Here is a 16,027-nt window from a genome sequence, read left to right as displayed (position 1 = left end):
AGCGAGGGCAATGTCCACAGGGCTGATCGTGCCCACCGTGGAGGGAGGAGGACGGGCCAGGGCAGGTTTCTTCCCCTTCTCCACTCCCCAGGTTTCTACTAAGGGAGGTGGCTCTGTGAAGAGGCTGCAGGATCAGCCTGTCTTAGGAGATCCTTGACCCTCTTGACAGATACTAAGCCAAAGTTCACATGAAGCTGCCCAGAGAAGGCCCAAAGGCACTGTGGGAAAATAACCCCCTCAGACCCTCCGTGGAGCCGGCGTGCCTTGAAGTGGGGGAGAAGTGGAAATCGGGGGACACCTTGCCCGGGGTCTGATCAGCGCACGGAGAGGAAGCACAGGTCGCGGGAAGCAGGAGACACTGAGGGTGTGGGAACTGCTGCCTCTGGACCTCCACCCCTCCAGGCCAGACGTCAGCCCGGGTTCCGCAGGAGAGGATCCCAACACCGCTCAGAGGGAGGGGAGCCAGGGTGAATCCCTGTCCCTTTGTTAACGTGAGCAGATGCAGCCCCAGACGGCGCTGCTCCCATTTAAAGATGAACACTCGGGACTAACGAGCACAGGACCTGGGAAAAGCGACAGCCAGGGCAGGTGATAGGCACACAGATCAGAAGATTCTAAAGGGTTCAGACCAAAAAAAAAAAAAAAAAAAAAAAAAAAAAATCAAAGACAATGGCTTTGTTGTCTCACAAAAATGAGAACAGGGGCCGGTGCTGTGGCATAGCAGGTTAAGCTTCTGCCCGCAGTGCCGCATCCCATATGGGCACTAGTTCGAGTCCCAGCTGCTCCACTTTCCATTCAGCTCCCTGCTGATGGCCTGGGAGGGCAGTGGAAGATGGCTCAAGTGCTCGGGCCCCTGCACCCAAGTGGAAGACCCAGAGGAAGCTCCTGGCTCCTGGCTTTGTATTGGCCTGGCTCCGGCCACTGCAGCCATTTGGGGAGTGAACCGGCAGATAGAAGACCTCTCTGTCTCTCCCTCCCTCTCTCTGTCTGTTAAATAAATAAATAAATAAATAAATAAAAAGAAAGCAAATGAGAACAAGGCCTCTCTCAAACAAAAGATCAAGTAGTACAATAGACAGACTTTGCATGACTCTGAGATTAAAAACCCCAAAATGTGGCACGAGAAAGGTCAATTCAGCGTTTAGGGGCTTTCTGGGCGAGCAGACCCAGAGGACAGGAGATGAGGGAGTCCTTGCACCAGTCTCCTGTGGTGAGCGCTTTTGTATGCATGGGGTTGCTGTATTTATTTACCTATTTATTTTTTAGTATTTATTCATTTGCAAGGCAGAGTGACACAGTGGGAGGGGGGAGGGTCCTCCATCCACTGGTTCATTCTCAAATATCCACCACAACGAGGTCTTAGCCGGGCAAACGCCAGGAACCAGAAACTCCTTCTACTGCCTCCCCGGCACACTAGCAGGGAGCTGGGTCAGGAGAGAAGGTGCTGGACTTAACAGGTGCCCTGACACGGACTGTGGCCTGCGGCAGCACAGCACCCTGCTCCGTGTGGGTTCCTATTAGACTGGGGTCAGCCCCGCGAACACGCAGTTTGTAATTCTCTCCTCCCGCGTTGTAACCCCCAAGCCTTTCGTGCGCCTGGAGTCTCAGTATGGTGAGTCTGAAGCGATGGCGGGAAGGAGAAACGTGGCCCACTTCACAGCCAGCCTCTGCCGGTGACCACAGAGCAGCCACGGCCGCCCAGTGGGAGCTTGCCGGGGAGTTCCAGACAGGACCCAGGAGCCCCAGCAGCCCATAGCCAGGCCCGGGGAGGCCCAGTGACGCAGGGGAAGAGACCACGGCAGGATCTAACCGTGGCAAACAAGGGAGGTCTCCCACGCTTCTAAGGAGATCCCTGAATCAGCCAAACAGCGTAAAAGGCAGCAAGCTCTGTTCCGGCTCCTTCAGGTCGTCAGACATCACACCGCACGGATCACTGAACTTCAGCCGGCTTCCACGAGCTGTGTCAGGGTGCCGCACCTGCTCACCAGCACTCGCAATCCTGGACATTCCTGTTCCAGTTGTTTGCTGGGAACCACCTTGGCCCAAGCGTAAAATCCTCACTCCTGCCTGTCTTCAAACCAAGCGGCCTGAGCTGACTCAGCTGCCAAGAGGGAGGAGGCCCCCGCAGAGCCGGACGGTGGGAGACACAGCGAGCAGCAGCTGCATGAATCAGGAGTGGACACCGCAAACCCCCGCTTCCTCCCAGCCCGTCCCCCACAGGGACTGCTTATCCTGTGGCGCCTTTCTCTGCCGACGCCATCCCCGCTCCCATCTGCTTACGGGATGTAGCCCATCTCCACGTTGGCTCCGTGGGAGAGAGCAGCCTGCTCCGTTCCTTTCACACAGAGATGTCCCACAACTCTTCGCTGAATGAGTGAGTGACGATGTGATCGCACAAAACAGAAAAGTATGTACTTGGAACAGCGAAAAATTGTGTCAGTTTGTTTTGCTTTTTTTTTTTAAGACTATTTATTTGAAAGTTGGAGACAGAGAGAGAGAGAGAGAGAGAGAGAGAGAGAGATCTTCCATATGCTGGTTCATTCTCCAGGTGGCCAAACGGCCAGGCCTGGGCCAGGCCGAAGCCAGGAGCTTCATATGGGTCTCCCACATGGGTGGCAGGGTCCCCAGCACTTGGGCCGTCTTCCACCGCTTTCCAGGGAGAGCAGCTGAGATACAGACCGGCGCCTACAAGGGACGCCAGGGATGCAGTGGCGGCTTTACCCGCTACGCCACAATGCTGGCCCGTTTGGTCTTTCTCGGAGGTCATGGGTAGCTTCAGCCAGAGGGATGTAAATCCTGTCCATTACTTTACCCGTCTGCACCAGGGAGCTGCTTTGTGAGGACGGGGCAGGGGCACTGAGTAGAGGGGTCAGTCCAGGCTGGACGCACAGAGCTAATACAAGGAAGCACCCGATGGCTGTCAGCGCACGCAGACACGGTTCTCTCTGGTGCCATCAATGTCCTCGCACCCACTTGTGCTGAAGCTAGGATCGCTGACAGTCATGGTTGGGAAGTCCACTTCAACCACCCCTGCGAGGCGGGCGTGCCCATTTCCACCTCCTCGCCCAATAAAGAGGCTCCCAAGAGCGGCGCGCCAGCTTGTGCCCGGTGCTGCCGGTGCCCAGCGTGTCTGTGTTTTGCTCTGACTGAAGACAGACACTGTGGCACACGATGGTTTGCACACAGATGATCTGCTCCACACCACTTCAATCCGCTTTGGTGTGCACAAGTCAGAAAGCTGAAGCCTGAGTGTCCCCTGCTGCGCTGTGGTGAGCTCTGGACAGGATGTGGAGCCCACAGAGCAGGCGCACCCACGGGAGACTCCCCTCTGGAGTGAGCCAGGCCCAGCGGGAGAAGGCACACGGCGTCGCCCGGCTCTTGCAGCTCCCACCGGCTGCTGTGGTTCTGGGCTGGCAGCTTCCTGCGGCAGTAGGGCAGGTTCTGGGATCAGGGCGGAGCCAGCAGAGCTGCTGTACAGTGAGGGCCGGCGGCCTCCCGCCGGACGAACGTCGCCTCGGGGAAGGCAGTTCCCCTTTCCCGAGCAGGGCAGAGCGGACCGGTTCCGGTTCCTGGGGTCTTCAGCCAGTCTGCTTCCCAGCCCTCCCAGCGACTCACTCAGTTCCCCAGATCAGTAGGCGAGCGCACGCCACAGCTGGCGGGTGGAGGTCTCTCCTAGTGGCCGTCGGTGGGACTGCGTCTGACGGTGTGCGTGCCTCTTGCACAGCTCAGCGCAGGGCACACGTGTCTTCTGGTAAAGCCTCCAGTGGGGAAACCATTGTGTGCACAGTCGTCTCTACGTTCTGCGACGCCCAGTGGACGCCTGCATCGAGGGCCGGACTGAACTCTGTTTTCCTACACACACACACCTGCGACAGCTCCCGCCTTTCAGTTGAAGAAGACACCTGGCAGCTTCCCGACGGCCGTCAGCACCAGTCTGGTACTTCAGGGCCATTATTAGGAGGAGGAAGGTGACTTGGACACGGGCTCTGTGCCACCACAGCAACAGGTGGGAGCTGAGACAGCAGCTGAGGGACTAACGGGCGGGTGGCAACGTAGCACGGGGAAGCGGGACAAAGGAGCACTCACACCCCGGGCAGGACGTCGTGGGACCTCGTCACAGCGCCCAGAATAGTGCACGACCTCAGGTGTATGGACTGGCTATTCCTGGAATTCTCCGTTTACCATTTTCAGCCTGTAGCTGAGAGCAGGTAACTTAAACTGTGGAAAGGGAGGGCTATTTTTATTATTTTATTATTATTTTTATTAGAACAGGTAGGAAGGCTGCCTTTGTAGTACAGAAGAGCTTGCCCAGAGCACGAAGCGAGTCTGCTCACCTCAAAGAGGTTGTGACGGGCGACCGCGAGCACACACAGCTGCGGACACTTCTGAGCCACGCCCAGTAGACCGGGGGATGCCTGCCCGGCTAGCGCGGCTGCGGGCTTGCTTCACACTGCTGTGAATCTTTGCAAGTATCCCGCTAAACACTGTTATAGCCGAAGAGTGGCGGACACATGAAAGAGCTGCAAGATACTAGTTAGCTTCTAGGTGCTTTACCATATCCAGGAACAAAAACATGACTGCATCCTAAAGGGAGCCAGCCTAGCACGGGGTGGCTCTGACGGCGGGATGCACTTCCACAAACAGTCCCATCTGTGTTGCTGTCTCCCAGCCCGGGGCCATACACGGAGTGCGCCTAAATCCTACCATACCCTCTGTGAATTCTCCTTTCATCAGTAAAACTGCCTTACTCCCTGCTAAGGAAAATTTCTCCCTTTACTGATCATTTCTATCACATATAAACATATTTCTAAATCAAAAGCAAAACCAAACAAAAATCAGTTCTTCAACCCATGCATACAAAGAGAGGACCACATTCGTTGCTTCTGACTCACGTTCGTCGTCTCTTGAATCCATCCAGGGAATTTTTTTTTCTTCTTAAAGATTTATTTATTTGAAAGTCAGAGTTATACAGAGAGAGAAGGAGGTTGAGAGAGAGAGAGAGAGGTCTTCCATCCACTGGTTCACTCCCAGTTGGCCACAATGGCCGGAGCTATGCCAATCCAAGGCCAGGAGCCAGGAGCTTCTTCCGGGTCTCCCACGCAGGTGCAGGGGCCCAAGGACTTGGGCCATCTTCCACTGCTTCCCCAGGCCATAGCAGAGAGCTGGATGGGAAGTGGAGCAGCCGGGACTAGAACCGACGCCCATATGGGATGCCGGCACTGCAGGTGGCGGCTTTAACCCGCTGCGCCACAGCACCAGCCCCATCCAGGGAGTTTTTCATCCTTGCTGTTCTCAGTCTCGTCAGAGGCTACGGGTGACCCCCATGACCCCCATGACGCTGACTCCAGTGGTCAGCTCTTAGTTCTTTGAACAGCCAGCAAATCACTGACAAGACAAATCATTCCCTGGTTTTTTGTTTTTTGGTAAAAAAATGATTTATACTAATCTTATTTCCCCAAAATAAAAAAAAAAAAACTTCACTCATGTATCCATAACACAATGGCTTCAGATATAAGTCTCAACATTTAAATTTAAAATAATTTGTGGGAAAATGAAGCTTTAAAAAGTTTGTTTTGGGGGCTGGTGCTGTGATATAGCTGGTAAGGCCGCCGCCTGCAGTGCTGGCATCCCACATGGGCGCCAGTTCTAGTCTCGGCTCTTCCACTTCCCATCCAGCTCTCTGCTATGGCCTGGGGAAGCAGTGGGAGACGGCCCAAGTGCTTGGGTCCCTGCACCCAGAAGAAGCTCCTGGCTCCTGGTTTCAGATTGGCTCAGCTCTGGCTGTTGCCATCTGGGGAGTAAACTGGCATATGGAAGACCTCTCTCTCTCTCTCTTTCTCTCCCTCTCTACCTCTCTGTAACTTTCAAATAAATAAATAAATCTTACCAAAAAAGTCTGTTTTGGTGCAAAAAATTTTTTTAAAGATGTGCTTATAGGGCCAGCATTGTGTCATAGCAGGTTAACCTGCTGCCTGCAATGCCAGCATCCCACATTGCCTTCCCATCCAGCTCCCTGCTAATGGCCTGGGAAAGCAGTGGCAGATGGCCCAAGTGCTCAGGCCCCTGCACCCACATGGGAGGCCTGGATGAAGCTCCTGGCAGCCACCGATTACATGTGGCTAGTGAGTACCTAAGATGTGGCTAGTCCGAATTGAATGTGCTGTCAGTGGAAAGCACGCAACAGTACTGCAGAGACCAGTGTTGTGGCGCAGAAGGTTAAACCACTACTCGGGATATCAGCATCACATACTGCAGTGCCGGGTTGAGTCCCAGCTGCTCCACTTCTAATCCAGCTCCCTGCTAATGTACCTGGGAAAGCAAGGAAGGCGGCCTGAGTGCTTGGTTCCCTGCCACCCATGTGGGAGACCCAGATGGAGTTCCAGGCTCCCGACTTTGTCCTGGTCCAGCCCTGGCCATTGTGGCCATCTGGGGAGTGAACCACTGGATGGAAGATCTCTCCTTCTCTGTATCTCCCTCACTGTCTGTAATTCTGCCTTTCAAATCAATAACTAAACTTAAGAAAAACATATACGTATATATAGATCCAGTCTCCGGCATTCTGTTACAGTGGCCTGAAAGGACTAAGACAACAAGTGACCTCCAGGGGGCGCCTTTCTGGGTAAATCTTTTTGGGCGGCTGCACCTCACTGCTAAGCCGTTTGCTTACTGTCCTCCGGAGCCGACCAGAGGTGTGGCTCCTGTTTTCCCACACTCTGCATCTCGACGCTGCTTTAGAATTTTCTTTATCTCCAGGAAAACCAGCAGTGAGTCTCAGTGCAGAGGCCAAAGCTCTTAGAATTTCCCTACAGTGCTGTTTGTCAGACTCTTCAGATCTTCTACTCTGGACACCAGACAACCAAACATAATTTCTCATGTTAACCTTCTAAAGCAAAACTAATTTGACCATTGTCTTCCTCCAAGAAAGGAAGCTGGTTTGCATTAATTTAAAATCTTAGTGGATAATAAGAGTTGTTTTTTTCCCTGCTCTTAGGAGAACAGACATAATATGAAAATTAATTTTCTTCTGTTGGCCCTGGGAGCCCATTATGTCAGCCCAATACAAGACAGCTTTTCATAGTCTTTCCCAGGAAGACTGCTGTTTCTCCAAAAGGAAACTGACAGTAGCAGATTTATTTGTGATTAAATACTTAAGGGCTTGACACAAACAGAGAGAATAAAGACATTATATAGAGGAACAAACGCAATCAAAACAGTGCCCGTTCAAATACGTGCTTACAAAACTACCGGGAAAAAAAAATGAAAGTAACCTGGAAAACAATGACAGAAACACCAGCACCTGAGAGCCAGCAGGAGCAGGAGGAAGCGAGAAGGCAGCCGAGTGCGTGCGGGGAACTGCTCTTTTCTGGACCCCTCCCGGCCTGGGAAGCCACACTCGGGGACGGGCAAGCATTTGTTCTCCCAGGCGTGGGTTCTGTGCATCACTAACGAGGAAGCCGCGTGCACGGAGCAGTATTTGGGAAAGTCGAAAATATGGTTTCCATTTGTATTTCAGAGTCTCTGTCTGTGGTAGGGCTCTGCACCCACACGGGCTAAACTTAGTAACCGTAATTTAACTGCGGAACTGAACTGAGGTGCCCTTTCACAACCAGGACCGGAACACGGACCCCCCCCCCCCCCCCAGGTTCCGGAGTTCTGGCTGCTGCCTGGCCATCCACATTCTGGAGAAGCCCCCAGATGAACCGGTGCAGTACGCGCTCCTCCTCCTGGTGACAACGGTGCAATTTTTCTTCACCACCTCTTGGTTTCCGCGAATGGAAGTGATTTAACCCCTCAGTTCTAGGCTGAATCCAGGACCAGGCCCAGTCAACTGGTTCAAGAAATGATCAAAGAATCCCAGAAAACCGAAGACTGTCCGTCCTGGGGCAGGCTCCAGAATTCTCGAGAAAAAAAGTCCCATTTCCATCTGGGCTTGGACACGGGTAGAAAGTGGGCCTGGGGTGGTTGATCCTTTGCCTCCATGAGGACAGGCCTTGAGAATAAAGCCAGCAGGGGGATGAAGCCGACCCAGGATGTTATTTAAGCTCCTAACGCTGGATCTACCGACGCATCGCACAACGGCATGAACCCACAAGCGTCCTCTCTCATGCACAGCTGTTGTGAATATTGTTCAAAAACTTTCAATTACTGGTAAGGCTTAGACACCAACCAGAAAAGACGCTGGGGAGTAGGCAGATAGCCTAGCTAAGAGGCCCATGTCCCACGGTGGGAGTGTCCGCTTAAGCTCAATTAATGACCCGAGCTCTGGCTCCTGACTTCCCACCAGTGCAGACCCTGGGAGGCAGCAGCTATGACTCAAGTAATTGGGTACCTGCAACCCAGTGTGGGGGACCTAGATTGAGTGCCCGGCTGCCAGCACTGTAGGCCCTGGGGAGTGAGCCGGGGAATGGCAGCGCTCTCTCTCTCTCTTTCTCTCTCAAGTTAAAAAAAAAAAAAAGAAATTCATGTGAAAATTAAATTAAAAAATAATGGACAGTTCCATTAACTTAAAAAAAAACAACTTTACAAAGATGCTGATGTAGCTGAGGGAGAGCCGTCCGAGGGAGATGACCGCTGGGCGGCCGGGAGTTGGAACGAGCTGACCGCCAAGGCTGCACCCCACAGTCTAGGCCATCACCTTCCCTCTGTGGTCAGAAGCGGGGGCATTGGCACAGCTGGTGGCTGTGAAGGTGGAATCGTGAGTGGTGGGTGGGGGGACAACCTCACTCCTGGGGAAAGAGCACAGGCTCACCCTACGGAGCAGTGGGCCCCCCCCACCTCGGATACCACCAGGAGAAGCGGGGCGGGCAGCCACAACGGTTGCCCACAGAAGATTCCTGCTTTATCCCAGACCATTGGTTTTCCAAGCACATCCTCAGGCCGGCAGTACTGGCACTAACTGAGAGCTCGTCAGAAATACAAATTCACAGAACCCAACCTGGCCTTGGGAATCGGAACCTGGGGGTCGGGACTAGGAAACAGGTTTTTTTATTATTATTTTTATTTATTTATTTATTTATTTGACAGGCTGAGTTAGACAGTGAGAGAGAGAGAGAGACAGAGAGAAAGGTCTTCCTTCCATTGGTTCACCCTCCAAATGGCCACTACGGCCGGCGTTGCGCCGATCCAAAGCCAGGAGCCAGGCGCTTCCTCCTGGTCTCCCACGTGGGTGCAGGGCCCGAGCATGTGGGCCGCCCTCCACTGCCTTAGGAAAGTTTTCAGAAGCCCTCCTGCCACGGATGTGGAGTCTCTGTAGCAGACTGAAAAGCACTGGGTCTCAGCCGAGGTTTCCCGAGCCCCGCCCCAGGGCCGATGGAGTAGAGCTGAGGTCAGGCCGGAGAACGGGCAGTTCCCAGGGAATGCTGACGCCACCAGCCCGGGAACTACCCTTTGAGAACCACGGTGGAGAAGGACGGGGGACGCTGGACGAGCCAGTCAATTCTGAGAGTTTTCTGATCTTCAGGTGTGCCGCCCACACGTAATCCCGCTGATCTGTAACCCCGCTGAAGTTGCGCTTCGAGTGTGACTCGGCCTCCATGAAGGGCTGAGCCAGACCGGCACAGCTCGGGAATCAGACCGTTAGAATAGCGCCGGTCCATTCGTTGTGGTTCTTGATCGCCACAAAGGGACAAAAGGCAGCAAGTGCATTTCTTAAACTATCACGCACCTGCCTAGCAGCTTCTCTCCTGTAAAGTGGGCTGTTTCTGGACATCTCACCTGCAGACATCCCTCGAAAGTTGTTTTTTTTTTTTTTTTTTTTTTTCTCCAGCCAGTCCTAATCAGTGTCCTGTGTCACCTGCTATGCTTTGAACAGGATTTGGCTTCCAAACTCATACATTCAAAAATTAATGGTACTAAGAGGTGGCTTAGACCGACTGTGGGGTGTAGGGCGGTGGGCCTAGTGGGAGATCCTTAGTTACTCGGGGCGTGCCCTGCGAAGGTGCTTCTCGCGAGAGGACTGGTTCTGAAGGCCCCACGCGCTCTGCTTCCTGGCTGCCCACCTGACCCTTCCTTGGCCCATTCCCCATGCTCCACCACGGCCACCCTTACCCGAGGCCAAACCAATAGGGCCGCCCAATCTTGACCTTAAACCTCCAAAACTGCGGGCCAAATAAACCGCTTCTCTTGATAAAGTTAGCTGTGGCGGGGGTTTCGCTGTTAATGACATAAAAGCGAGTACAAAAAAGCTAATACGGTACCTGCTGTCCATCCCCTCACCCCTTCTCTTCCTAAATCCGCAGCTCAAACCCTAACGAGGGGACGAGGAAGCTGCTCGGCGAGGCCAGTTTCATCAGGTAAGGGGAGGGAAAGGTCAGACTTTCAGATAAACGTCGCTCGTTTCTGTTCGTCCCGGTTCCTGGTCAGCAATGCTTTTAAGTCAGGCAATGGTTTCGGCCCTGCGCGTAAATGACTGCATTCAGCCGTGAGGCGGGCGGGGCATTTTACAGAGCCGCTACCAAGGCCACTCGTCCCGCTTCTACACATGGTGGAAAGTGAGGAGCTGGACACTGGAACCCAGGTCCACCTCACGCCGGGGCCCTTGCTCCTCAACACCGTTTGACGTGCCTCCCGCAAAACCAGGCCGGACACGCCCAGAGAAGTGGCCACGCGGGCCAGGTGCCGCCGACTGCCTCCTAGCGGGGCCTGTGCCTGGAGCCCGGCCACGCCTTGCCCCTGCACACTCACTCCCTTGCTGTGTCTGCACACCAGGCACCAGAGCCGGCTCGGGACACCTAGCCAAGAGAGTTGCCAAAGTGAAAAGAATGCCTCGTCTCCCCGATGCCAACAAGATGACTGCATAAACACGACTCAGGCAGACTGTCAAAGCACTCATGGATACGACAGGGAATGAGGGCGAACTTCGGATAAGGGAGGCTAACCTGACAACAGGTCCACAACCGAGGCAGCCCCCCACCCCCCGCCCGTGGCTCCCTGGACTTTCTGGGTCAGTGGGCCCGGAGCAGGGCAGCAACACCTGTGTGGTTAAGCGAGCCCACAGCTGATTCTGATGCAATGCTTTTTTTTTTTTTAAGGAACAAAAATAATGGGACAGTTTGTAGGGAACATTGATCTGCTTTAAGCTCAGTAATTCTCTTCCTACTTAAGTATAAACAGAAGGAAGAAATCAGTAAATCTGACGAAATTCAGAAATAACCCTCACCACATTAAAACACCACTAGGGAGGGCCATGTGGCACAGGGCTCTAACAGCTGCGACCACACCTGCACCTCACACCACAGAGCTGGTGTCGGTTCCTGCTGCTCGGCTTCCCACCCAGCTTCCTGCTAGCGTATCCTGAGAGGTGGCAGATGATGGCCCAAGGACTTGCCTCCCTGTCAATCAAGTGGGAGACCTGGATGGAGCTCCTGGCTCCTGGCTTCAGCCTGGCTCAGCCCTCACTGTTTCAGGGATTTGAAAATTTTTATGTGGCAAAACAAACTCATAAGCTGGCGCCACGGCTCACTAGGCTAATCCTCCGCCTTGCGGCGCTGGCACACCGGGTTGTAGTCCCGGTCGGGGCGCCGGATTCTGTCCCGGTTGCCCCTCTTCCAGGCCAGCCCTCTGCTGTGGCCCGGGAGTGCAGTGGAGGATGGCCCAGGTGCTTGGGCCCTGCACCCCATGGGAGACCAGGAGAAGCACCTGGCTCCTGCCATCGGATCAGCGCAGTGTGCCAGCCGCATTGCGCCGGCCGCGGCGGCCATTGGAGGGTGAACCAACGGCAAAGGAAGACCTTTCTCTCTGTCTCTCTCTCTCACTGTCCACTCTGCCTGTCAAAAAGAAAGAAAAAAACCTCATAGTTGTAATTCCATTTTCCACCTACTTTTTGAAGTTCCATAATATTCTTTTTTATTTTTTTTTATTTTTTTTTTAAGATTTACCTATTTGAAAGGCAAAGTGACAGAGAGGAAGAGACAGAATGAGAGGACAGAGAGAGACTCTGCCATCCACTGGCTGTCTCCCTGAGTGCCCAAAAGAGCCAGACCTGGGACACAGCCAGAAGCCCGGAGCTCAGTCAGGCTTCCCACCGACGTGGCGAGGACCCAAGGACACCCTCCCAGGGTGTGCACCAGCGGGGAGCTGGACTCGGAAGACGAGCCGCGACTGGAGCCCAGGCGCTCCAATATGGCGTGCTGGCGTCGCAGGCAGCGGCGTAAGCACCGTGCCTAGTGCCAGCTCCCACAGCCTTTTCAGATCATGCATTTTCCACATATGATGGAAAGGTTTTGCACCAAAATAAATCGATCCTTTTAATCCCGTTTTTCCATGAACATTTTGAAACACCTTTTCTTATGTACAGAACTGGAAAAAGTCTTCGCTACATATTTAACCAAAAGGAAAAAAAATAAAAATCCCTTCATTAATTAAAAAAAACTGCTTTAAGTCCATAAGGAAAAGATAAACATTCCAAAAGAAAAATAGACAAAGTCCATGTATATGTATTTCACAAGTACATATTATGAGTACACGGGAGAAAATATTTCACCTCACTACTAAACAAAGACACTCGAATTAAAACAAGACACCGCTTCGGCAGTTATTTATAGGTCAGGATGCCGCCCGTCCCGGCAGCTGAGGAAGAGGTGGCACACCGGGCCCCGAGGCTCTGAGACGGCCTGGTGAGCAACCCGACGTCCTGCTCCGAAGCCTTTCAAAGCCCCCGCTCGGATTCAAAGACCCCTGTCCCCATCCCGCTCTGGAATCGCCTCACGGGAATGATGGCCTCTCCACACACAGGCTAGGGGACCCGGCCCCGGCTCACGCATCCTTAAGAAAGGAAAACTGGACTGAGCCGCAGGTCCGGTCAGAGCGCGGGCTGACTTCTCATGAGACAGACACGCGCGGCAGCGGAGGCGGGTTTTCTGAAGAAATGCTGAGAGGTGTGGGCAGATCCTTACCCAGAGGAAGCGAAAATGTCACCGCAAACACACCTGGACCCTCACACGGGAAGTACTGCCCAAACCTGGTGGGACTACGGGTAAATACAAATCTAATTATCTGTATATTTCTGTCGATATATCCAATTTCCTCTTATTAAGACAAATTCTTGCCGGTGCTGCGGCTCACTAGGCTAATCCTCCGCCTTGCGGTGCCGGCACACCGGGTTCTAGCCCCGGTTGGGGCGCCGGATTCTGTCCCGGTTGCCCCTCTTCCAGGCCAGCTCTCTGCTGTGGCCAGGGAGTGCAGTGGAGGATGGCCCAGGTGCTTGGGCCCTGCACCCCATGGGAGACCAGGAGAAGCACCTGGCTCCTGCCACCGGATCAGCGCGGTGCGCCGGCCACAGCGTGCCGGCCGCAGCGGCCATTGGAGGGTGAACCAACAGCAAAAGGAAGACCTTTCTCTCTGTCTCTCTCTCTCACTGTCCACTCTGCCTGTCAAAAAATAAAAAAATACAAAAAAAGACAAATTCTTTTTTATAATCAAGAAACACAATCAAGATTATCTTAAGGTTTATGCGCTGATGTCAGGGGGGTGTCAAAGAGAGAACAAAAAGCCCTCCCTGGAGTCATGGAGTCACAAAGACAAAGGGGGGTGGTGCTGGTGGGATAATTCAGAGAAAGAAACATGTTCCAAATCATCCCTGTCCAATGTGAAAAACGTCCACCATTTATTTAATTATAGCCAAGTGCAACGAAAAACTCAGTTCCTTCTTCGAGGCAGCCATGCTGCAGGTGCCCAGCTGCCCTCGGTGCTAACGCCAACCCTGCGAGACGGCGAGGAGGGCAGGGCAGGGCTTCCGTCACCGGGAGGTCCGCGGGGCAGCGCAGCGCTGGCCAGGCCTCAGGGACCCCGCGCTGCCCCGTCCCCCCAGTCTCAGCCCTGCGTGCCCCGTTCCCAGGCTTCGTGCTCCAGCAAGAACACGGGAGCCCCGTGAGAACGGGACCGCATCTGTTCCCCCAGGCTGGTGGGGTGGGCACATCCTCTGGGCAGCTGGCCACAGTGGTACCTGGCCTCACGGGCACTGGCTGCTGAGAGCCAACCAAGTCAGCCTGCAGTTCAGGGAAGCCTTCCTGGAGGAGGAGGGGGAGGCACTATCCAAACAGCAGAGAATGAGGAGAGAAAAGATCCCAGTGCAGGCACAGCAGGGAGGAGGGAGGGGCCGGGCCAGGCCGCAGGCACTTCTGGGGACACTGTGAGGGTCCCCGTCCTCCCATCACAATGCTGGGGCACCAAGGGAGGGCGGGGCAGGGTTGGGGGCAGACAGAGGGGACAGAGAGGGCCCTGGACTCCAGGTTAAGGGTTCTGGTTGTGCGGCTTCTCCCTCCACAACAGCCCGCCTCCCAGCCTCGGTGGGGCCGGAGCCCCACGCCCTCTCCCCACGCCCTCTCCCCGGGCCCCACAGCCGCGCTGGGCAGGGGAGAAGCCCTCAGGGTGCCCGCAGCAGAGGGCGCGGTCCAAGCTTCAGCCAGGCGAGCGGCCGGGTTTAAGAACAGAGGTGGGAGTCTTGCCGGGGGCATGGGGGTGAGGGGTGACTGGAATCACCCAGAAGAGGAGGAGGGGGCTGAACAAACGGCAGGGCCGACGGGAGCGACGTCGGAGCCCGAGAACGCGCTCCAAGTTCCCGAAACGCCTGGGAGGCAGGAGCCCCGAGCCGCCGCACGGTGGGCGCCTGGGCTGGGGGCGCCCCGAGGTCACGGGGGTGGGGGGCGCCCAAGCTCCGGCGGAGGGAGGCGTCCGCGCGGGCCGGGGGCCCTGGGCTTCTGCAAATGCGAAGGCCGGGCGCCAGGCTGGGCGGGGCCGTGCAGGCAGCAGGTGCGCGGGCACCCGGGGCGCGAGGGTGGGTGGCCGAGGGGCAGGGGCCTCCGGGACAAGGAAGACCTCACTTGAATGAGGGGGCTATTTCTCGACCTTGTCCTTGACATTTACGGGACGTTCTCCCCCGCGAACACCTGCCGAGGCCCGCGGGGCGCCAGGACAGCCACCGCACCGGCGTCCGTCGGGGGCCGCGGCCCGGCCCTCTCACCCTGCCCCTCCCGCTGCGCGGCCCCGGGGCCCCCTCAGACAACCCCCGGCCGCTCGGCCCCGGCTCCTCGCTGGAGCCCGAGTCTCCGCCGACCCCCTCCCACACCGCAGCCTCCCGTGCTCGGCCCCCTCACACCGCCACCCCCACACACACGTGGCTTCCGCCCCTCCCGGCTGCACCCCTCTCGGGCCGCGATACCTGGGGCTCTCGAAGCTGCACCCCCTGCGCCGCAGCGCCGCCCTCTTCTGCCGCAGGAGCGCCGCGGCCGCCCCGCCGGGCTCCGGCTCCATCGCCCCGGGCGGGGGCCTCGGGCTCGGGCGCACTCGGGTGGGCTCGGGCCTCAGCGGGCTCGGCCGGCCGCTCGGCTCGCGCGCCGCAGCCCACGCCCCGCCCCGCGCCCCTCCGCCGGCCCAGGCCCCGCCCCCGCCCGGCCCCGCCGCGGGCTCCGGCCCCTCGGGCTGCAGCCCAGCCGGCCCCTCGCCCCACAGCCAGGCCCAGGTCCTGACCCGCCCCGCCCCACCCGAGCTCCAGGCCTGTCGGCCCCTCGCTCCAGCCGGACCTGGGCCGAACTACAGCCCCACGGACCCCCAGCTCCTCAGCCGGGCCCCGCCCCAAACTCCAGCTCAGTCAGCCTTTAGTCGGGGACCAGGCCCCGCCCCAGTCCCGCCCTACCCCGCCCTGAGATTCGGTCCGATCGACCCCTCGCCCCTCAGCCGGGCCTAGGCCCCGCCCTGGCCCCGCCTGCTCCGAGCGGACCAGGCCCCGCCCCGAATCCAGCCCGGCCCACCCCGCACCCCTCTGACGGGACCAGCCCCGCCCCGGGCCCGCCCCTAGCTTCCGCTCCCTCGGCCCTACGCCTGTTAGCCAGGCTCTGGCCCCGCCCCGGCCCCGCCCCGAATCCAGCCCTGCCCGCCCCGCGCCCCTCTGCCAGGGCCAGCTCCGCCCCAGGCCCGCCCCTAGCTTCCGTTCCCTCGACCCCACGCCTGTTAGCCAGGCTCTGGCCCCGCCCCGGCCCCGCCCCGAGCTCCAGCCGCACTTCGGGTTTCTCTGGCCGGCTCGCCACACCCC

At 56.6% G+C, this 16,027-nt stretch overlaps 1 protein-coding gene across 4 annotated transcripts in view; it reads right to left on the bottom strand.

The window, feature by feature from the left end:
* The window catches only part of GARNL3 (GTPase activating Rap/RanGAP domain like 3), a 162,051-nt gene extending 146,658 nt beyond the window's left edge, over positions 1-15,393 (bottom strand). The window contains exon 1 of one of the 4 annotated variants that reach the window (XR_016225287.1): positions 15,158-15,393. Coding sequence is in view for 2 of the 4 variants with exons in the window: in XM_051854945.3 (XP_051710905.3) it covers positions 15,158-15,249 (92 nt within the window). In the remaining 2 variants the exon portion in view is untranslated. The remainder of the gene's footprint in view (positions 1-15,157) is intronic. The other 3 variants (XM_051854945.3, XM_051854951.3, XM_051854988.3) reach the window with 3 other exon arrangements.
* Positions 15,394-16,027: the final 634 nt, after the last annotated feature.

This window comes from Oryctolagus cuniculus, chromosome 1, assembly GCF_051225735.1.
Source record: "Oryctolagus cuniculus isolate XC-2025 breed Fujian yellow rabbit chromosome 1, ASM5122573v1, whole genome shotgun sequence".
NCBI classification, from domain to species: Eukaryota; Metazoa; Chordata; class Mammalia; order Lagomorpha; family Leporidae; genus Oryctolagus; species Oryctolagus cuniculus.
Note: the sequence above shows the minus strand (reverse complement) of the source record. Positions and strands in the feature narration are given on the sequence as shown.